Raw genomic sequence first — 22238 nt, 5'->3', positions numbered from 1 at the left:
CAAAAAAAAAAAAAAAAAAAAAAAAAAAAAAGAATTAAGGAATGGAAGATTGAAAGAGGAAGACGTTAGGGGCATGCATTCCCCCCACGTCAGTCACCAAGCGCCAGCTGAGATCACAACACGGCTTCTCCCCCACCACATGCTTATTCCTTGCCAGACAGAAAGGGTGAATGATCAGGTTGGTGAGTTTGGGCTCATGTCCTTTCCTGCCCTTTCACATCTGTCCGCCTGCAAAGAGAGTGCCTTCCGACCCGCTTCCACAGTGCGCTGTGTTAAGTGGGGCAGGCGCTGCCCCCTGAAGGAGAGACCCCTTGTTGCCGGCAGCAGCTGTATCCAGGTCAGGCAGCTCTCTGAGAGCAGGAGAGTTGGCAGCCATGTCCAGCTTTAGCTCAAACCACTTTATTCACATGTAAAGCTGGTGTTTAATGCCCATTTGCCTGGAGCTTAAATGTCTTATTCCTCACTGACTTCCCAACTCGAAAGGGGAAAAAGGGCATTTTGTGCTACTCCCTGGAACTCGAGCAGTGGAGATGGAGAGAGAAAAGACAGTAGGAGGAAACAGACTCAGTGCTCCTGGCAGAAGCATCATTTTGCAAAAATGTCACGTATGAAACCCTCTTCTGCATATGAAGAAATTACACGATGCCACAAGGCAGGGTGCTGGCAGGCTGCAGGGCAGAACAATAGGCTGAATCATGCATATTCAGTGGCACACATGCCACGCACCCTGGTTCCTTCTCAGCCCTCGTGTCGTGTACAAAGCACACCTTCCTGGGTCCTCACTCACCTTTGGGACCTATGGGCCCAGAGGGTCCCTCCAGACCCCCCTGCCCAGGCCGTCCCGGCTCCCCCATGGGGCCTGCCCGACCTGGAAGCCCATCTTTTCCAGGGGGCCCTGGGGGCCCGGGTCTGCCTTGAGAGGCCTTGGTGTGCGCTGAGGGCATCTGGGCCAGGAGGTAGGCGAGTCTGGCTGTGGAGTAGGAAAAACAGAGAGACATTTCATGAAGGAGGGCTGCCCCAAAGACAGGATGGCAGCTCACTGCCAAGCTCAGCCCTGGGGAGACAGTAAGAGTGGCAAAACAAGAGCAAGTGAAACTACATCAAGAGGACACTGCACGGCACCTGTACCTACAGCCGTGGCCTCTGGAGCCAGGCAGCCTGGGCTGGGGTCCCCAAGCAGCCGCTGCCGGCCGCGTGGCCCTGGGCGAGCTACTTGACCTCTCCCAGCCTTCGTTGCCTCTTCTGCAAAAACAGATGCAGTGAAATAACCGCCACCCCACTGGGCTGGTGTGAGGATGGGGCAGATGGGACAAGGCGCTGAAAGCGCTCCTGGAACAAGCTAAGTGCTGCGTGGACATCGCTGCTATGATCGAGGTGGCACCGACAGCAGTAATAGCAGCAGCAGCAGTTGTTGTTGTAATTGTCAGTTTGGGGAAACTGAGGCCGGTGGGGGTGGGTGGGATTTGAGTGGCTTACACAGAGCAGCTTAGGGACTTCTCTCTGAGCGTTGAATTCCTCATCTATAAATGAAGGGCTGGATATGATATCACTAATGATCCTTAGGCGTCTGAAACGTGAAGATTACAGAATTGATTCAAAAGCCCCAGAGGGTCCAATTGCCGGCTGCCACGCGTTCTTCTGCACTGGGCATACGGAGCCCGCCCGAGGGCCAGCAAGGGCTTCTGCTTTGTTGGCCATACGGCCCAGACAATCAGGCCAAGCCCTTCATCTCGCAGGTGGTGTGACCCAGCCCAGAGAGGCATGTTGACACCCTCCCGGTACCCTGGCGGCAGAACCAAGGCAGAGTCGGGGGCTCCTGACAGCCCGCTGGGTCGGCTTCCCACGGCAGCCCCTCATGGTCTCGCGCAGGGAAGCGGGAGGGCTGTGCTCTAGCGCTGAGACCCGGCCTCACGCTTCACTTCTCTGAGCCTTGATTCTCTCATCTTGAAAGTGGAGCTGATGTTTCCTCCTCGAAAGATTATTTGGAAGAAAGGACTCAGCCCAGCAGACGCTCCAGTTAAACTAGTTCAAAACAGGGCTTGTCTCTGCCCAAGGGCTGGAAACTCCTCGTGGGCGGAGGCCCTTCCTGTCACCGATAAGTCCAACCCTCGGAAAGCAGACCGTGGGGATCGCCACACGGGCGCCCTCAGGACCCACCCCGCCGGGTGGGAGTCACCATTCCAGCCTTTGGTTTCCTCTCCACCAACCCCAGCTCTGTGCTGTCCACTCTGGGGAATCGTCTTTGGTTCTCCTGCGTAGGGAGACAGACCATGCTCACCTGGACACCCCAAGAGGGCAGGGAAGAGGGTCCTGTTCAGTGCTGCGTCCCCTATACCCCATTTAGAGTCTGGCATGTGCCAGGTGCAGAATAACTGTCTGAGACACCACCACATGAATAAACATGTCCTTCCCGTTTGTCCATCCATGCCTGGGAACAGCAGTGGGTTTCCGATCTTCCCTGCTACAGAGCTGTCTGTGACTTTCTTCCCCTAACAGTTTCCCACACATAGGGCAGTGGGCATGGTCACTGGTCCAGAGAACATGACGGTTAAGAGCCTGGATTCTGCAGCTCGGTTGCCTGCATGCAAACCCTGGTCAGACACTTACCAGCTCTTCGGCCTCGGTTAAGTTCCTTAGCATCTCTGATGCTAACAATCATACACGCCTCACAGGCTCACCGAGGCTTCCACGAGTTAACATGTGTTGAGCGGTGTTATCACTATTACCTTCCCACCTCTCTCCCTTCCTGAGCACCTGCTGTGTACGGGGCTCATGCAAGCCTGGGATTTCACAGTAAATCCAGTGCAGTAGGATTAAAAGGATTCTAGTTCCTTGAAAGCACTGTGTGTTCAGGCCCCACTCAGGGTCTCTGCACGTGCTGCTCCCAAGGCCTGGGATCTAGTCCCTGCTTTCAGCTCACACGGCCCCTCCTCTGGGAAGCCCTTCCTCACCTGTCCGCCCCCCTGAGCTATCCTAGGTACTTTCATCCGTCCTCTTCAACACCCCCTGTGCCAAATTAAACCACAGGAATTTCTTACTGTACTGAAGCTGCCTTGTCTGTTTATGTCTCTGTCTCTTCCCCGGGCTGTGAGTTCTAACTAAGAGACCCACTGCCGGCCTGTCGAAGCTGCCGCCTCCTTAGATAAACAACTGAGTGCACAGAAGAAATGAAGGATCCTGAGAAGCCTGTTCTGTAGGTGCTGAGCTTCCTGGAGGTAATCAAGCAGCGGCAGTTCAAGCTGCCCTGGAGAGAAGCTTGGAGCGGGATCTGTGCCAGAGGAGGCTGGCTGGAGCCTGCAAGGGGCGTCTCAACCCTGATTGCTACTGGAGCCGCTCTTAACCAGGCTGCGGAAGTCCTGAAGGATGAGTGAACGGACGGCTTCCTGGGGCTCTTAAAAGTGCCCGGGGCCCGAGCTACACGGCTGCGAAAGCCCAGCTACTCACTTTCCAGCTGCTCCCTCACTTCTTCCCGGATGAGCCGCCGCAGGATGTCCATGGATGGAGACTCCCCCTAGGAGGGAGGGAAGGCGGAGTTGTTCATCCTCCCAGGAACCCTTGCCTCCTGAGACCTGTGATGGCTCGGGAAGCCACGATGGTCACAGCCCCATACACCCCAGCTCCCTAGTTCAACCCCTTTTACACCTGGAGCCGTCTGCCCGCTCCCCGCCATGCAGGCAGCGTTATCCCGTCACGTATGGCGACCTGGACTCCTTTCTCTCTGGGGCCCCTGCTCCCCCACTCCCCGCACAAACCCCTTCCCCAGCTCTGGACCTGGGAGGTCTGCTCTGAGCCTCTCCCTGCCAAAGTGCCACCTTCCTGCAGGACCCGCTCACAGGCTGCCTCCTGCGTGAAATCGTGTTCGATTTCCTCCCACTGGTCACTTGGTTGCTCTGGTCCCCGGGTCTGGCTTGCCCTGCTCTGGTCACAGAAACCGATGGGTCAGGGGGCAGAGAAGGCGGGCGCCACCTCCAAGCGCCCATGGCGACGTGCGATTCTTAGACGGATCCGCGAGCAGACCTGCTGCCGCACCGGGCTCCCCCCTCGTCATCAGAGCCCTTCAGGGCGGTGTCCACCCCCAAGGCTGGGGGCCGTACTGTGCTCATCTCCGCAGCCCCGGCGCCTAGCACAGCGTGAGATGGGCTCTGTGTCCTTATTCTCTTGTTTGCCTTTCTGGCCAATAATCTTTTAGGTTAGTCCCGGAATGTCCACCGCTACCCACAGCAGCAGGAGAACTTGGCAGAGACTCGGAGGAGGGGTGGGGGGCTTCTGGAAGCCCACTGAGTCCGCCCGCACCCACACTTGGCCGAGGGACAGGATCTGGCTGCCTGGCCTCTTTCACGGTGGTGGAAGCTCAGGCTGGCCACAGGCGCCCTGGCAGGGACAGTGACACAGAACCTCAGAGCAGGCGGGGGCACTGAAGACCATGTAAGCCTGTGCTCTGAGGAACCGGAGGGTCCCCCGAGGGCCACGCGGGCTGCAGAGGCGGGGTGGGGAGGTCACGGGGACCTGGCAACCAGCCCCCACTGACACGTCCACCACGCTCTGCCTTTATCTCTCTACAGCCAGCGTGTGCCGATGCTACCGGTCTCCGAAAAATAAGAAGTCTGCCACGGGAATACGACGTGTTCAAAGAAAAAAGAACTGCTCTAAACAAACCTTTCCTTTTGCATTTGGGAAAAGCGAGACCCAAAGGGAAGACGGAGAACCCCAGACATGCAGACAGGAGAGAGGCAGAGCCGGGCATGGGGCGAGCGGCCAGCCGTCCCCGCGGGAAGCTCTGGCCACCGAGACCTGGCTGCCTCTTCTCAATGGCCTCTGCTGCACCAGGTCCTGGGGCAGAAGAACGCGACAGCCCGAGGAGTGGAGCCTCGGGGATGCAGGACACTGAGAGAGGGACGCTACCCTGGAGCCCTTTGTCAGCCATGCGGCGTTATTTCCTTTAACCATCACAGCGGAGCGTCGGGAGGGAGGTTCTCCTCGCCCCTTTTGGCAGATGCGGAAGGACAGGCTCGGAAAGGAGAGGTAACCTGCCCCGGGTCACGCAGGTTACTGGGATCTGTAACCTGGTCCCTCTGAAGCCCACACACCTCACGGGTTTCCCCTTCAGTCCCAAGGAGCCCCAAGTTTGAGGCATCACCAATATCCTTACCCTCAGTCCTGGAAATCCTGGCTGGCCCGGGGGCCCCGGCGGCCCAGCCGGCCCATTCTCCCCAGGTAGTCCCTGGGGGCCCATTAGGCCTGTGTGACCTTTGTGGCCTGGGATCCCAGGGTCTCCAGGCTGGCCCTTCCCACCGGGAGGTCCTTTGTCACCTTTGATGCCAGGATCTCCCTAGGGGAGGAAAGAAGCGCTTCAGTGAGCAAAGGCCTAGGAGGTGCCCCCAGGCCAGACAAGACGTGCGGCTACAGAAGGGACTCTGCCGGCCCTCTGCGTCCTCAGCGGTGGAAAGGAGACCCCGGCCCTGGCAGGCCCATGACTCAAGTCTGACGCCACAGACCAGGACACGAGGGCCCAGGGAGACAAAGCTGCCTGCCCACATCACACTGGTAGTCTGCAGAGGACAAGACATGAGCTCTGATTTCCAAATCCCAATCCCGTGCTCCGTCCCAGTAGCGCAGCTCCACCTGCCTGGCTAGGGAAGGCCAGCCGCTGAGCCCGACTGCCGGAGCTTCTGGCCCACTTCAGGCCCAGTTTTGTTCTCCGTCAGCTGGAGGGATGGTGGCACTCGTCAGCCAAGGCGGGGTGGGGAGGTCACGGGGACCTGGCAACCAGCCCCCACTGACACGTCCACCACGCTCTGCCTTTATCTCTCTACAGCCAGCGTGTGCCGATGCTACCGGTCTCCGAAAAATAAGAAGTCTGCCACGGGAATACGACGTGTTCAAAGAAAAAAGAACTGCTCTAAACAAACCTTTCCTTTTGCATTTGGGAAAAGCGAGACCCAAAGGGAAGACGGAGAACCCCAGACATGCAGACAGGAGAGAGGCAGAGCCGGGCATGGGGCGAGCGGCCAGCCGTCCCCGCGGGAAGCTCTGGCCACCGAGACCTGGCTGCCTCTTCTCAATGGCCTCTGCTGCACCAGGTCCTGGGGCAGAAGAACGCGACAGCCCGAGGAGTGGAGCCTCGGGGATGCAGGACACTGAGAGAGGGACGCTACCCTGGAGCCCTTTGTCAGCCATGCGGCGTTATTTCCTTTAACCATCACAGCGGAGCGTCGGGAGGGAGGTTCTCCTCGCCCCTTTTGGCAGATGCGGAAGGACAGGCTCGGAAAGGAGAGGTAACCTGCCCCGGGTCACGCAGGTTACTGGGATCTGTAACCTGGTCCCTCTGAAGCCCACACACCTCACGGGTTTCCCCTTCAGTCCCAAGGAGCCCCAAGTTTGAGGCATCACCAATATCCTTACCCTCAGTCCTGGAAATCCTGGCTGGCCCGGGGGCCCCGGCGGCCCAGCCGGCCCATTCTCCCCAGGTAGTCCCTGGGGGCCCATTAGGCCTGTGTGACCTTTGTGGCCTGGGATCCCAGGGTCTCCAGGCTGGCCCTTCCCACCGGGAGGTCCTTTGTCACCTTTGATGCCAGGATCTCCCTAGGGGAGGAAAGAAGCGCTTCAGTGAGCAAAGGCCTAGGAGGTGCCCCCAGGCCAGACAAGACGTGCGGCTACAGAAGGGACTCTGCCGGCCCTCTGCGTCCTCAGCGGTGGAAAGGAGACCCCGGCCCTGGCAGGCCCATGACTCAAGTCTGACGCCACAGACCAGGACACGAGGGCCCAGGGAGACAAAGCTGCCTGCCCACATCACACTGGTAGTCTGCAGAGGACAAGACATGAGCTCTGATTTCCAAATCCCAATCCCGTGCTCCGTCCCAGTAGCGCAGCTCCACCTGCCTGGCTAGGGAAGGCCAGCCGCTGAGCCCGACTGCCGGAGCTTCTGGCCCACTTCAGGCCCAGTTTTGTTCTCCGTCAGCTGGAGGGATGGTGGCACTCGTCAGCCAGAGGTGTTTCACCCGCAGGGAATCTGCCCCCTCCTCTCAGCCCTAGGGGGACCGCAGAGGACGACACTGCCCGGGACCCCTTTCTCCCCATCGCTGGCCCAAGGACTGAAGTCCGGGATCAATGACCTGGGAGCCATGGCAACCACGGGACGGTCCAGTCCTCTGCCCTATCTGCTACCGGGTGTCTGACCAGCCAGCCTCAGTTGTCGGAGAGTCTGAAAATACGGCGGCCAGGCTAACAGCCTCAGGGTGTAAAAACTCCACCGCTTGGAGGCAGCAGAGGGGGGAAAACAGCAAGAAAAAGACGAGCCACAGATGGTAACCGGACATGGGACATGGCTGTGGGCGTGACCTAGAGCCACGGGAAAGGAAGACGGTGCAGTTATGAGACCATCTGCCACATACACGCACGTAAAACGAGAAGAGCAGAACGGTGGATATGTTGCAGGGGATCTAGTAATACGCATGTTGACACGCACACCCCACGTGGCTCTGCGCACACGGACTAGGGCAAGATACAGAGGACGTGCACAGCCACCGACCTGGGGAGGGGATGGGGACCAGAGGGCCTGGTGGAAGGGCATCTAGTCTTCACTGCAGCCACTCTTCTGCAATTTGTATTGTTTAACTACGTGTCTGTATTACTTTTTCAACAATAACAAAAAGAGCAGTGAATTAAAAAGGGCATTTACCCAGATTTGAGGGGTCACACCTAAATTTCTCGAAGGTGATGCATTTCATGGAGACATTGCCATCCGTGGGTGATCTCAAGTTTAGGGGTCTAGGAGAGTCCTGGTGATCCGTGCACCTCAATGCCAAGACGGCATTTCCTATTCTTTCAACGTCTCAACATCCCTTTGCCGTGAGAGGACTTGTACCACATTTCAAATGTGCTCTGGAGTCCAAGGCACGGGGAACCTGACCGCTATCTGGCAACGTTCCACGAAACAGGGGAAGGCAACTTAACCGGGGAAGGCAACTCGCCATTACTGACTCGGTATTCGAGAAGGTTCTGTGTACTGATTCGGTACCCAGAAGATTCATCCTTGCCGTCTGAATTCCCCGGCTCCCAACCAAAACTCCAGACACACCCCACAGCGCAGCAGCTCCCGGGGGCCAGCTGGCCAGCTGCTGGGTGACAAGACCCTCAGTGCCTTTCCAGCCACAGCCCCTCCCCCGGCTCCACGCTCAGGAACCAGCAGCCATGGGAATGAAGGTCATTGGGAAGGGAGGAGGGAGAGAGATCTGTCGGGGTGAGAATCCCTGATGCTCTCTGCTTCCATTTTGCTCTGGCCTGCAGGCAAAGCCAGCTCCTCACTCATCCAACTTGCAAGGAAAGCAGAGAGAAATTCTTTGCAGCACCACGGAAAACAAACGGAGGGTCGAAGCGGGGTGGCGTGCCGTCCGTGTCGGGCAACAGTGGGACGGTGTGACGGCTGACCAAGCGCAGGACCCTGGGCAGACGAGATGTCTAATTTCTCTGGAGGGAGCAGCAGTTGGCAGCGGTGAGAGAATGCCCCCTCCCCTCACCGGCGTTTCTTCCAAAAAAAAAAAGTGATTTTTTTCTTTCCTGTTGTTTTTTGGAGGAATGCAAGGTAAAGAAAGGCTTTCTGAGCGCGGCGCCAAGGCGATTCATTATGGGAAAATCTGTTCCCTTGTCACCTCCAGGAACAGATCTGGCTCCTGGCAAATTGGCACTTTGGGCTCCAAGCGTGTCACACACAGGCGTTCGCACACGGAGAGGAGAGACGGAAATCTGTCGAAGTCTGGGCATGCTCGCCTTTGAATTTGTAATTGCGATGACTTTACTGCTTAAAATAACAACCAAAAAACCATGACAAAAGCCAACATCACTGACTACAACTTCGGGAAAAGCCTCCCGCTGGGGGCTCACAAATTTCCGGGGGGAACAGAGAACAGAGAGGCCACCACAGAAGCCGTTCCGCAGGCCAGGCTGCTTCCTAAAGCCTTGGACACCGTCCCCCTGCCCCACTTACCCTTTCTCCTCTGGGTCCCGGCTCTCCCGGCTTCCCAGGGGTCCCCTGCAACGAAACCAAAGGAGGGTGGTCACTTAACCAGGGCCATCCCATCTGCTCGGGCACCCCTCTCTGCCCTTCTCGGTTCTTCTCGGATCCTGTGTGCTGAGGGCAAGGTGTCCTGGAGAAGGCAGGTCCTCCAAGAGTCCTGCTCCGGCCCTGGTCACGTCCTCCCGCTGTCTACACGCCAGTCACCCTGGCCTTGTGCTTCCTGAAACGTGCCTTCCCACACCTGCTCCTGTCCATCCTGAGGGCTGGAAGTGACCAGGGCCGGAGCGTCTCTGTTGACAGAGCCAGGGGAGGACAGAGCCGAGGCTTGAACTAGAAACTGACATGATCTCACGTTTGTTCTACGAAGGTCACTCTGGCTGGTGCGTGGGGAAGGAGTGGGGCGGGGGGCAGGCTGGACACAAGGAAGCCAGTTAGGAGGTCACTGCAAACGTCCAGGTGAGAGATGATGACGGTCTGCGCTAGGGTCCAGCGGGAGAGATGGAGAGAGATGGACCGAGCTGGGAGGTATCGTGGAGTCAGAATGGACAGGACTAGTTGATGGACTGGGTGCGGAGAGCTACAGACAAGTCAGAGACATCACACGATGGCACCCCTGGACCGGCTCCCTAACTGGTGGGCCCTACACAAAGTGAAGACGTGGACCCTCGTTCAGAAAGCATTAGGATTTCAGGACAGCAACAGCAGAACACAGAAGCACGTGTGGGAGCCCTGCTAGGCCCAGGGCCCCGTGAGGCAGCACGTGTCGCCCGCCCATGAAGTGAGCCTGTGTCTCCCACAGGAAGGGTCACCAAGAGGGGTGCACGGTACTTGCCTCCTTGCCTGGGACTCCCTTCGCCCCCGGCTCGCCCTACGACACAGAACAAAACATCAGTGAGCTCCACTGCATCGGCACGTTGCAGACAACACGATTGTCTTTACAAGAGACATTTTCACCCAAGTCACGCTCCAGCAGAGACAGCGATCAATGGGCTAGCCGGGAATATTCCCCAACAGCGTTCTGTGCTCACCTGCGGCCCACGGGGACCCAGGAAGCCAGGGAGCCCTGGGCTGCCGTTTTCTCCTCTGGTTCCCTTCTGGCCCTGCAGAGGGAAAGCAGGGCATTAATTCTTCAAGGTCAAGTGTCAACTCAAGAAAATTCAGAAACGTGAACAAAACAGAAGAGGCCTTTCCTGTAACGGAGGCGCTGGGCTGGGGAGAGACGGGGTACCGTGAGTACCCCATGGGGTGCGGGGGCAGAAGGAGAGTCTCCTGCAAACAGTGAACGGCTCTCCCGTTCGAAGCAACAGAAGCAAAACGCGACAAACGTTAAACAAAACACCTTGCTGTGCACGGGGCCCCCCAAGTGTGCCTCTTCCCCTTCGGCCGGCTCGTCTTATGGTTTGGCAGGCGCACTTTTGGGGAAAGGTGTTCGGGAGTTTTAGTTTTAACCTCTCTGGGCCGCCACCATATGTGGGTCAGCTCTTCTGGGGCCAGCTCTGCACTGGGGATGGGTCAGCCTCAGGACCCGGTCTCGTCCTGTCTGTGACATCTCAGCGGAGGCGACAAGACTCCCACGATGGTTCCTAAGGAATGTCACTACGTGTACTGAGGAGTTAGATGCCTTAACACGGCTGTCCCTGGTCCAACAGGAAGATGGGGTTCTATCAGGACCACCAGATGCCCTGTTTGTCTGGGAAATGATGGGTTTCCCAGGATGCAGGATTTTCAGGGCTACAAGCAGGAAGGTTCCTGGGAAATCAAGACTGACGGGTCACCCTAATTTCCACAGTGACAACAGTCAGCTGGCCAGACTGTTCTGCCCATTACCCCATGCATCTGTCGCTTGAACAACACACCATAAAGGTGGCAAGGCTGGGCTGGGAGGAGACTAGCGGACAGGCTTTCACTTATCCACCCCTAGACTCCATCAAGGACCAACGTTCCCCACCATGTCTCCCCATCTACTAGACCTGAACCCCAAATCCAGAACCTGCTACCCAGTGCCCAGGACTCTGCTGATTAGTCATGTCACCCTCTTTCTACTACCCACCCGTTGTTAGCTCTTGCTAACACCAGCAGGAGGACCCTCTTCAGCCGAATCTGTGTTACGCGCATCGTCACGATGCACCCTTACCCTGCCTGAGATGGTAAGGGCCGGTCAGCCTGACCTTGTCCTTCCATCATCTAAAAACATCAATCAACTACCATGCAACCTTATTACACGTGTGTTTTTTAGTCTTCAATAGTTTTGTCCTGTTGGATGTCTATGGTTGTAGACAACAGAGAGCTAAGTGCATAATCATGTGTATTTTAAGCTTTGAAAGATGCCCTTCGCGGCTCCCCTTTCCTCCAGCCTACTCCTCCCATCCAAACACCATATTTTCCAACTGAGGCTTCTGGAAACAGAGACCAGTCTGTGATGTAAACCACACAACCTTTCAAAGCCTGCCCTGATTCCATCACAGCAGTGGGACAGTACTCACGGGATTGCCTGGAGTGCCATGGTCTCCTGGAGATCCAGGCGATCCGTTCTTACCCTGGTGGAAGAAACAGAAGAAAGGATTCTGCCAGGATGCTCTGCCAGGACCTCACAGAGCAGGACAGTGGGACAGAGAGACTGCTGGATGCGGAGGGCCTGCTTTCACACATAGAGCTGTTACTCAGACCAGCGTGGCTCCAAGTCATTACTTAGAGGATGTTTCTCAACTTGTAAAAGGAGGTTGGGATATTTAACTCGTAATGAATAATAAGTAATTAAATGAGTTCGTGTGCATGAAAAATCCTGGGCTGGTGACTGATGCCCAGAGCCCAGGCACAGTAAAGAATCATGACCACATGGTTCACTTATGCGTATTCTCCCCTCTCAGATGCTGACTTAAGGAACAAACAAAAGTGCTCACGTCACCGCGGGCTGTTCTCAGCTTAGGATGCACATCGCTACCCGTATCCTATCCTCCTCCTCCAGGATGGTCACCACCGGGTTGAACAGATAAAGATATCGAGACGCAGAAAAGTGGCTGGTGCAGAATCACACGGCTACTGGGTGGAAGGTCCACTCACTCCAGATTCCAGGACAGACTCACATCCATAACACTCTCTAACTTGATGGGTATTTTGCGCCCATTTGTAATTTGAATAAATACATTTAACCAGTAAGATCCTTGGTAGCATAAAAATCAGAAAGTTCAAGAATGCTCCTAAGCTACAGACAAATTCCTAGTAAGCCCAAAACCCACAGGTCAGCTTCAGCTGAGCTGGTCACGCCCCTGCCCTCACTTTCCTCCTGCTCAGGACCTTCCCCACCAGACGGCTGTGTCTTTCACTGGTTCTCTTCCCTGCCTTGTCTGTGTCCATGCCCAGCATCTGGCACATGTCACCCACACACAGGAGGCGGGCACTCTGCTAGATGAATGAACCAACAGCATCACAGGAGACCACGCTGCACTGATCCCTGAACCACCAGGTGCCAACGTCCTATAATCTGTGAAGCACACGTTTACAGATGAGCTGGCTTCATGGAAACACGTGACAGTAAAAAGTCACTAACACTGCCCGGACGCTTCCTACGTGCCAGGCTTCACACGCATTAACTCACTCACTGCTCACAACAGAGCAGACGTCGCCGTTTCACAAATGGGGAAACTGAGGCACAGATGCTGAACAACCTTCCTGAGATAGAAAGGAAGGGGCTGTGGTTTGAACCCTGGCGGCACCGCCCCCACCCCATGTTCATTACAGGTATGGCTTGCTGGGGATCATAAACAGTGACCGTAAACAGGGCTTCCTCCTTGTGCCTAAAATGTGCACGTGTGATCGTGGGTGATTCACGCGCCTCATCTCACCAGACACTGCAGGAATCGTGCCGTGTGCACGGATGCCTTTACATCATAGATGAGGAAACCGAGGGTCTGAGAAAGCACAGGACCTGCCTGGGATCGCAGGGCTAGGGAGTGCTGAAATCGGAGAGGCCAGTTGGTGTCCGTGACTGCACGTGACCTCTGTCCAGGCACGATGGCGCTGCCCTGCACCTGCCCGCGCCCACCCAGCAGCCAATCTGCGTCCCTCTAAAAATATGCACTCTGGCTCAGCCCGATGGCAATTATCTCTCCCCTCCTCCCTCTGGTCCTCTGTTCGCCTAGAGGATAAGGGCCACGACACATTAACACACGGTGCCAACAAAGGCGGCCATGCGCAGAGGGAGGGGCGGCTCTGGGCAGCCAACTGTCACCTGTCAGTGCGCTAGAGGCCGACTGGGGCTGAGACCTGCTCCCTCCTGGGCCACAGGCCTCCTCACGTCCCATTTGTCCTCATGAAGCCCCTTTGGTGTCTGTGCCACTCAGAAATGGAGGCCACAGCTTTCCCTCCCCAACGGCTCTGAGCTCCAAACTCCTGCCCACCAGGTGACCTTCCTGCCAAGGGACTCCAGCACACACGGGCCAGGCGGGCTCAAGCTGCAGACTCTCGGACCAGACTGCTGAGTCCGAATGCTGGCTCTGTCGCTCACGTGCTGTGTGGCCTTGGGAAGGCACTTGACCTCCCTGTGCCTCCTTCTCTCCTCTGTGGGCAGGACGGTCGGAGTGCCTGGCCCAGGGTTTGGGGAGCTCAGGCAGCGAATTATGTCAATGGACTGGACTCTGCCCACACTTCCTGGAGGCCCTCAGGGGCCCCCACTCAGGGTCTGGTTCCAGGCCGTGTGAACTGGCTGAAGTGGCCAGGAACCTTCTCTTCACTCAGGAAAGCATGTCGGCTCCAGGTGAGTGAGAGTGATTGTCAGGGAAATAACCTGGAACCTGGTCGTACGTGTCCAAGAACACACGCATCTGGGAAACTTTAGCAGTTGACTGCTGGTTACGGATGCCTTGGGAGGCTCCTCAGGCTTGAGGGGAGCAAGTTAGAAAACCACAAACCTGCCTTGGGGGCCGCAGGCCTTCAGGGCCAAGCCCGCCTCCTGCAGGCTGTGCCTGAGGCTGTTCGCGGCCTCACCTGGGCTGCGGCCGGCCTCCCGGCCTCCACTGCACACACCTGTCCGGCCGCTCTCACTGTCCCCAGATACGCTCCCCTTCCTCTCCCTGTGCCCTTGCACGCATCAGCATTCATCAGGGGTTTACCCTGCGCCCTCTCGGAGGGAGGCCAGAGCCAAGAGCCAGATGCCCCCTCCAGGAAGAGGGCCGCGCGAGGCCCGGTGATGGTCAGCTCCCGGGCTCACTCTGAGTGCTGGACACGGTCCTGTCGCTTCACTGGATTAACTCGCCGGTGCTCACAACTTCCCTCACTTCACAGATGAGGAAACTGAGGCCTGGAGAGGTGAAGAAACACCCAGTCCACGTGACAAGTAGGAAGACAGCCAGGAACCGAGCCCAGGGGGCTTCACTGCAGCCAGAGCCCAGATGTGGACGCCGCGACGGGCCAACAGGACCAGGCGTGGCGCCGCTCCCTGGTGGGGCTCCGGAGCGGGGCTTCTCCACCGTTCTGTCGTCAGCGCTCCCGCCCAGGTGCCCATTCACAGTTTTTCCCTAACTGCTCCATTTGAATTTAATGCCACAGCTATACCGTGTATCTATTTCTGTTCCATATGCATATCTATGCTTAATACTAAAAAGTAGGAGCTTTTGGCACCCCAAGAACCAACATTTGTCCCCTTGGGGCAAAAGCACCCACACTGGGGACTCACGCCCCAGAGGGCCTGGGCTTTTTGTCACGGCCGAGGGGCCCAGCTGGGGGCCAGTCTCCCGTGTGTGCCTACGGCAATGGCGTGGTGCCCCCAGGAGTCCCTGGGTTGACCTCACTCAGCGGGAGAACGGATACAGAGCACCGGCCAGCTCCTTGCTCTGCGCTGAACCCACGGCCTGCTCGCTGTGAATGAATGAACAAACACCACTTCCTAGAAAGAGGACAGGGCATGTCAGACAGTGAGCTGCTGCTGGAGAGTAGAAAGTATGAAGCCAAGCGGGTGAGCACCCCTGAGCAGGGATGCTACCCTGAGGCGACGGAGAAGTGGCCAGGCCCCCAGTGCACTCGGCTTCCATCACTATGCAGACCACAGGTGGTCACCTGCCCAGAGGACGGGAGGCCCAGGACAGCACAGGGCCACCGGGCAGCACAGGCCCTGCACCCTGATCAGAAGGCTGTCGTGCCCTTCCTCTGGCCACTGGGGATCACAGACCATGGGCACGGAGGGCACCCTGAACCCTCACAGGCCACCGATTCAGGATGGGAGGCTGGATTTGAGGCATTGTGGCCCCATCAGGGAAGGGGGGGGGGGGCCCCACCTGGTGAGGCAAACACCTGTGACCTGCCCACCACGTTCTTTCCCTAGGAGCCTGAAGACAAAGCTCACAGCCACGGCCATGAGAGGTGGAGAACATCGGATATGATGTCAGAAAGTCCTGGGTTTAAATCCCCCCCGGAAGCTCTCGCCAGCTGCGTAACCTAGACCCAGGAAGTCCATATATCTGCCTTACAGGTTTACTCATTCATTCGTTGATTCCATTACTCACTCAAAATATACGTACACGCACACGAGCTACGCAGAATAAGCAAGTTGCAAAGATGAAGTGTGTAACAAGCGTGCATTCTGTCTACATGCTAGTAGGTATACTGAAAATATTTTCAAAGATACACAAAATGCTATTAACAGTGGCTCCCTCTGGAGTGCGGGATGAGGGGATAAAGAGGGAATTTTCTCTTTACTTTGTAACATTCCATCCTGTATGAGTCCTTGCGCCATTACCATGGGTCACATTTATGCTCGTATATACGGGCACACACACGTTACAGCAGCCCCTATGGCAAGGGCCTTGGGTTAAGTGGGATAAGGCAGGTGCTTCTTCTGACACAGAACCAGGAACGTAAGCATTTATCTGCTACATCCGTCTCCCATATTCGCTCAGGCTGCTCTTGGATTAGAGAAAGAGACACTTAAGCACATGTATGGGCAGAGATAATATTCAAAATATTTATTAACCACATGGCGCGTTATGAGTTACATTGTGTCCTCCCACCGCCAATCCATATGTCGAAGTCCTAATTCTCAGTATGTCAGAACCTGAACTTACTTGGAAATAGGGTCCTTGCATGCGTAATTAATTAAGATGAGGTCATACTGGAGTAGGATGGGCCCCTTATCCAATATGACTGGTGTCTTTATAAAAAGGGGACTTTTGGACCAGAGACACGTCCTCAGGGAGAATATACCACGTGAAGGTGAAGGAAGAGGCTGGGGTGACGCTTCTACGAGCCAAGGATGCCAGCGATTGCTTGCAAACCACCAGAGGCTAGGAGAGGCCTTCGGAGGGACAATTCTCCCTCACGGCCCTCAGAAGGAACCAATTCTGCTGGCACCTTGATCTTGGACTCCTAGCTTACAGAACAGTGAGACAATAAACGTCTTGGATTTCTAGCCTCCACACCTGAGAGACAATGAATTTCCGTTGTTTAAGCCACTGCATTTGCAGTTCTTTGCAATGACAGCTCTAGTGAACTCACACAGGGCATTCCCTGAATGCCAGAATGCCCTAAAGCTGGAGCATGACTGGAGGGGAAGTCCTACAGCGCTCCTGCCGTGCCGAGTGGCACCTTTTAAGTTTCCGGGTTGTGGGTAGGCGGTCCCAGAGGAGAGCCTGGAGAGTGTGTCCTAGGCCACTAGGGGGGCTTAGGGCAGTGGCTATTTACCAACTGCTAAGACATTCTGTCATTTTTTTAACAACACATAGGGCTGTACCAGGATGAACCAAGCAAATATTACCATGGTAGCAGGCCTGCCAAAGCAGGGAGCAGGTTAGTCTCAAAGCAAAACTCACCGGTAAGCCCCTCAGTCCTCGGGGACCCTGTGGCCCTGTGGGTCCAATGTCACCCTGGAACAGAGAGAGATCACGTTATCCAGAGTCGCCGCATGAAGACGGCAGAGACACCGTTTCAAATGTGGACCAAACTTCACCCAGTTACCCAAGAGGACCAACAAAATGGTGCCCAAACCGTCTCATCGTCAGTCACCAGTTATTCTGAATATGGACGAGCTCATTTCCTGCAGCTGAATAAATCCCTGTCCCCACGGGGATTTCGGGGGGCTCCATCTGGAACTAAGGCAGGTAACAAGGAAGAGAACTTCTCTTGGTGTCCCCTCCCTGAGTCTGGACAGTCACCTGGGGCCACTCCTCCTGCCTCAGACCTCACAGGAAGCAAAACTCCACCTGCAAGGTATAGAGAACCTTCTAGGGTGCCAAGCAGTGGGGATTCACCACCACCACCTACGTGGTCTTCCAGGCAGCCTCCCGACAGGGCTGTAATTCTCGCTGCGTAATGAATGAAAAAAACAGAAGCTTGGCCGTGCTCCTACACAAATTAGACTGTAGAACATCCCAGAGGATGGAGTTTTTAAATTACAAGTCAGAGAGCTAAGAAGGGGGGAAGAAGGCATTTGCACCACGGGCCGGCATCCTGGGCTCCTGTCCCAGCTGCAGCCTGACCTGCTGGGCGAGCTGAATCCCAGCCACGCCCCTGCCTGGGGAGCTCCCCTCAGGCCCTGTACTGTAAACTGAAGTGAGCAGGGTTGGCAAGACCAGGATTCCCAAGCTGCCCTTCAGCACCTGAGAGGCACCTCTAGGGGACAGGGCTGGGGAGAGGCCCCGCTCGGGGTCAGTGCAGCTCTTCCGCTGTGAACCTAGTGAAGGGCCTCCACACGCTAGGCTGGGGTTTGTGAAATGGATCCCACTGCTCAGGAAAAGCACAAGAACTAGATCGGATTTCTGCTAAGATCCTTCCCTGCTCCATCGTCTCATGACAACAGATCAGCCAAGGAGACAACACAGGACAAGAACCAGGGGGCAGGGGGCACTTCGCCAGGGGTTAAAGGCAGGTCCTGAAGGATGCAAGGGGGCGGGCATGGGCCCGCCTTGGACCTGAGGACCGTGTGCCCGTGCTCCTGACCCAGCAACCGCTCCCGGGAGGCCAAGCTGTGTCCGCACATGTCGGATGGCCCTGCAGGCTGTCACGTCCCCAGGCCAGTGCCCTGTGGGGATGCAGAGCTGGAAGATCTGGACTCCACATTGCTTCCTCCTGCCTCTGACTCTGTGTGACCATGAGGAAGTCTCCTGACCTCTCTGGGCCTTAGTTTTTCTTTTTGTATGACTGGGGTAAAAGATGGTTTGTCCCACCCTGACTTGACCCCGAGTCAGTGAGAGCAGGTGAGGGGTACACAGTGGTGCCGTGATGGATCCATGAGGCTACAGAATACTGGAGATGGAGAAATAACCTGGGGAGACTCTGAAACGCCACTTGAGTCCACGTAAGGCCAGATCCAACTCGCGCGTCATTGAGGTCAACAGACAAATCATGACGGATTCAGCAGAGCCTCCGTATCTGTCATATGGCATGGGCACCAGCCCTTTTAGCCGGAAGCCCAGACCCGGGGCCTCCTCTGGACCCCAAGTAGAACTCATGCAGCCCGTGGTGCTGGAAGGTGAGGGATCACCAACAGATTCCTAGAATTCGCCCGTGACTCTCTCCACGGTGGCCCCAACCCCCGAGTCCAGTTCCTGGGCCTCTCTTGGTCCTTCAGTGACGCACGCCCTCTACACCTCCTCCTCCCACAGGCCCAGCCAGGCCCCACAGGACACCCACACTCACATCTTTTCCTGGTGACCCTTCCCGGCCAGGGGGCCCCATGGCCCCAGGCTCTCCCTAGAAGGGGAAGCAGAAACAAAATAGCCGCCGTTAGGAAGAGAGATGCAGAACGCCCGCTGTCCCAGCCGCAGTGGTCTCGGAGCATCTGGGAGGGTGAGAAGAGGACAGCCCACCTGAAAGCACCCTACTGAGTCCTGGCCCCAAGTGGGGTCTGCAGTGTCCTCAAGCCCAGCTTCGAGGCCTGGGCCTGCTCTGCCACTCTGAGCTGCAGGGAGACACCTCCTGACAGATCAGGCAAACCGCTGGGGAGTCTGTCTCTCCACCTGCTGGCCCACCGGACCCTCTCGGCACCCTCTCAGCTTTCTCCTCGCTGTACAGAGCAGTGGGGTTAACCGGTGGACCCCTGAGGGTCCTTCTGTTCGGGGCACTTGGAAGAGATGGGCGAAGCTAGGGATAGGAAGACAGGGCCCAGAGCCTTCCATCTGGGATAAGCCGAAGCTTTCCACACATTAGCTCTGGGACCTCGGGAAAACCACCCACATCCTCTGGGCCTCAGTTCCCTCCTCTGGAAAGTAGACCTAATGACAGCACTCATCTCCCCGGACCCAGGACAGCACGGTCTGTGGGCAGCACAGCCGGCAGTGACTACACCTGACTTCAGGCTGACTTGGTCAAACTGGTTGTACATCAGCGTCTGGCCCCCAGAAGAAATGTCTAGAAACACTTGACCGAGGAGGGATGATGCTTCCAGTGCTGCCACTGTCCTCTCTCAAGTGGCACGGCACTGCCCCGCCTGCAGGGCCTGGGAGCCCTCCGCCTAGAAGTGCCAGCTCAGGTGCACTGGGACGACCTGACGGTGACATGTCTACTCACCCGGGGGCCAGGGTGGCCAGAGTCGCCGCTGTGTCCCTTGAAGCCCTAGAAGAAAGAGAAGGAAGTTACCCCACCAAGGAGCAGGCTGACAACGCGGGACAGGGTGGGGTCCAGGGAGACAGTCCAGCGCACCCTGACCCCTCTCTGTGTCTCACCCGATGCCCCTCGTTCCTGACCAGTTGCCGGACATGGGCCAGGTCCCTGATGCCTGCCTGGGTGGCCAGGCCCTTCCTCCTGGTCACTCTGCAGCGAGGGCAGGGCTGCTGGGGCCCGTCCCGCAGATGTCCTGGCGGGTGGTGGGGTCTCCCCATGTGTCTCCTAAACTCCTGCTTCTTCCTCATCTTATACCTCGTGGCTTGGACCCCCTCTGCCTGGATCCTGGGTAGGCAGTTCCCTTTGAGACAACACTGCCTTCACCCCAGGTTAGGGCCTGGGCACCTTCCTCATTCCTGTAGCCATCGCTGGTCCTCCCAGCAGCTGTGATTACAGCCAGCCCGGAAGCCTCATACTGGGCCATGGGGCCGGGCCCTCCCTGCGCAGAACAGCAGCTTGAGATATTCTCCCTGAAGCACAAGCCATCTGAGCAAAGAGGAAGCTGTTAGCGGAGCCGACACTACCATCTGTTAACAGTCAGGCCACCCTGATTGTGTAAGAATCCCCACTTCACAGATGAGGAAGCTGAGTCTCAGAGATGTAGAACACCTGCCCAAAGCCCCACAGCTAGACAGGAATCGGATTTGGGTCCAGACAGGCCTGCGCAGCTCCAAAGCCCTCCCACTTCCCACTGTCCCGCTCCCAGGCTCTGCTCCTGACCCGCTGGAACAGCATCTCTGCAGCCCGGGCGTCAGGGTGCTTGCCCTCCTGCTGAGACCCAGGCATTCACAGGATGCTGATCCCACAGCTGAGCAGGCCCTGCCCGCCCTCCCCGTGCCAGCGGACCACGTCCAGGTCCCGGGCCCTATCCCGCTGCATGCCCCGCCCCACCCGTGGTTCCTGCGGCAGGCCTCACATGTTCACCGCTGCTCCCTCCTGCTGGTGCGCACTTGCCCGTCGGGTAAATCCCTCCCGGTTACAGGCCTTGCTCTCGGCCAGCCTCCCATCCCAACTCCAGCACCTCAGTCGCCCCTCCCGCTGTCACCATCTACCACCTTCCTGGCACCTTTCTCTCTGTGTGTCACCTCCTCGCGTCGTCACTGCCAGAGCACTGCTCTGGGTGTCCTGCTCGACTGAGTCCCCAGCCAGTGGCTGACACAGAGCGATGCCCTTGTACGAGGGCTGATGCCTGTGCACAGAGGTCAAGGTCAGGGGGTCTGGGGAGCACCTGGGACGGGGCCTTGAATTTAATTTCACTTGTCAACACAAGCCCCACAACAGGGGCTGCACAGTACAGGGAGTCGTGCCCTTCTCCGAGCAGCGCGGAGGAGGCCTCACAGTGAGCAGCGAGGTCCCGTCCTAGCCTCTCACTCGCTATAAGGAAGGCTCGAGGCGGGGAGAGAGGAGCAAGGCCGCAGCAGGGGAAAGAGAGGAAAACCCCAGCTGCAGAGCCCCTACCGCGCATGTGCTGCAGCCATGGGCGGGAAAGAGAGGAAAAACCCCAGCTGCAGAGCCCCTACTGCGCATGTGCTGCAGCCTCGGGACACGCTCCCATTTCAGTGCAATGAAGTCCTGTAAGATGGGATTCATTTTCCCCGCTGTATAGAAAAGAAGCTCAGGCCGATCTATCACACAGAGAGTAAGCGGTGGAGCCATGATTCAAACTGCATGATTCAAAGCCTCTCCAGTGCACACTCAACTCTGGGAGGCAGCAGTGTGTGGCCAAACAGGGCCTTCTGAGGCCAAGGCCAAATGCCTCCCAGCTGACGCCACCAGGCCCTTCTCAGACCTTATCTCCTGAGTTTATCTCCTGGTTTCAAAAAGCGAGTGAAGACCCTACTGGGGAGAAGACAGCCCTCTGGCCTGGCCATCTGACGAGAGCTGTGGCCTAGCAGCCCCACTGCTGTGTGGCTGTGCTTGTTACCCTGGAAACACTTTCTCTTTCCAGTTCCTCACCGCTTGGGGGATAAGAATGGGTGGCCTTAGGAGGGAGGCTCTGAAGGTCACCTCCCAGGCCGCAGGGCGATGCAACAGAAAGGGAAGCTCTCAGAGCCTGGGAGGTGCAGGGGAAAGCAGGAGGAGGGCATGAAGTCGCCTAGATTTGACTCCACTGTAACCTCGGAAAAGTCAACTTACCCCTTGGAGTCCTAACATCACCATCTATGAAACGAGGATAATAAAATACCCACCTGGCAGAGCTTTGCAGGATTAATCTATGGAAAGGGGCTTTACATGCTATTAAGTATGATGGAGCAGGGCTGACTTTGGGGTCAGGTCTGGAACTGAACCATGGCTCCCCACTTTCTAGCTGTGGGTCTTGGGTGCTTTACTTCTCTTCACTGGGAGTCAGTTTCCACATCTGTAAAATGAGGGTAGAACCCACTTCTGCAGAGTTGCCGTAAAGATTGGAAAAGAAAGAAACAGTGCTCTCCACTGTTCAAAATAGGCCAGGGCTGCCCTGGTGGCGCAGTGGTTGAGAGTCCGCCTGCCGATGCAGGGGACGCGGGTTCGTGCCCCGGGCCGGGAAGATCCCACATGCCGCGGAGCGGCTGGGCCCGTGAGCCATGGCCGCTGAGCCTGCGCGTCCGGAGCCTGTGCTCCGCAACGGGAGAGGCCACAACAGTGAGAAGCCCGCATA

At 57.0% G+C, this 22238-nt stretch overlaps 1 protein-coding gene across 1 annotated transcript in view; it reads right to left on the bottom strand.

Annotated features, from left to right (window-relative positions):
* COL22A1 (collagen type XXII alpha 1 chain) overlaps positions 1 to 22238 on the bottom strand; it is a 253822-nt gene that overhangs the window by 3621 nt on the left and 227963 nt on the right. Inside the window, exons 52-61 of the mRNA XM_007464595.1 lie at positions 19508 to 19552; positions 18638 to 18691; positions 16813 to 16866; positions 11497 to 11550; positions 10042 to 10113; positions 9846 to 9881; positions 8984 to 9028; positions 6403 to 6582; positions 3445 to 3511; positions 788 to 970 (exon numbers count right to left, since the gene is read on the bottom strand). Of these exons, the coding sequence (XP_007464657.1) occupies positions 788 to 970; positions 3445 to 3511; positions 6403 to 6582; positions 8984 to 9028; positions 9846 to 9881; positions 10042 to 10113; positions 11497 to 11550; positions 16813 to 16866; positions 18638 to 18691; positions 19508 to 19552 (790 nt within the window). The remainder of the gene's footprint in view (positions 1 to 787; positions 971 to 3444; positions 3512 to 6402; positions 6583 to 8983; positions 9029 to 9845; positions 9882 to 10041; positions 10114 to 11496; positions 11551 to 16812; positions 16867 to 18637; positions 18692 to 19507; positions 19553 to 22238) is intronic.

This window comes from Lipotes vexillifer, unplaced genomic scaffold (assembly GCF_000442215.2).
Source record: "Lipotes vexillifer unplaced genomic scaffold, Lipotes_vexillifer_v1.1 scaffold394, whole genome shotgun sequence".
Lineage (NCBI taxonomy): Eukaryota > Metazoa > Chordata > Mammalia > Artiodactyla > Lipotidae > Lipotes > Lipotes vexillifer.
Note: the sequence above shows the minus strand (reverse complement) of the source record. Positions and strands in the feature narration are given on the sequence as shown.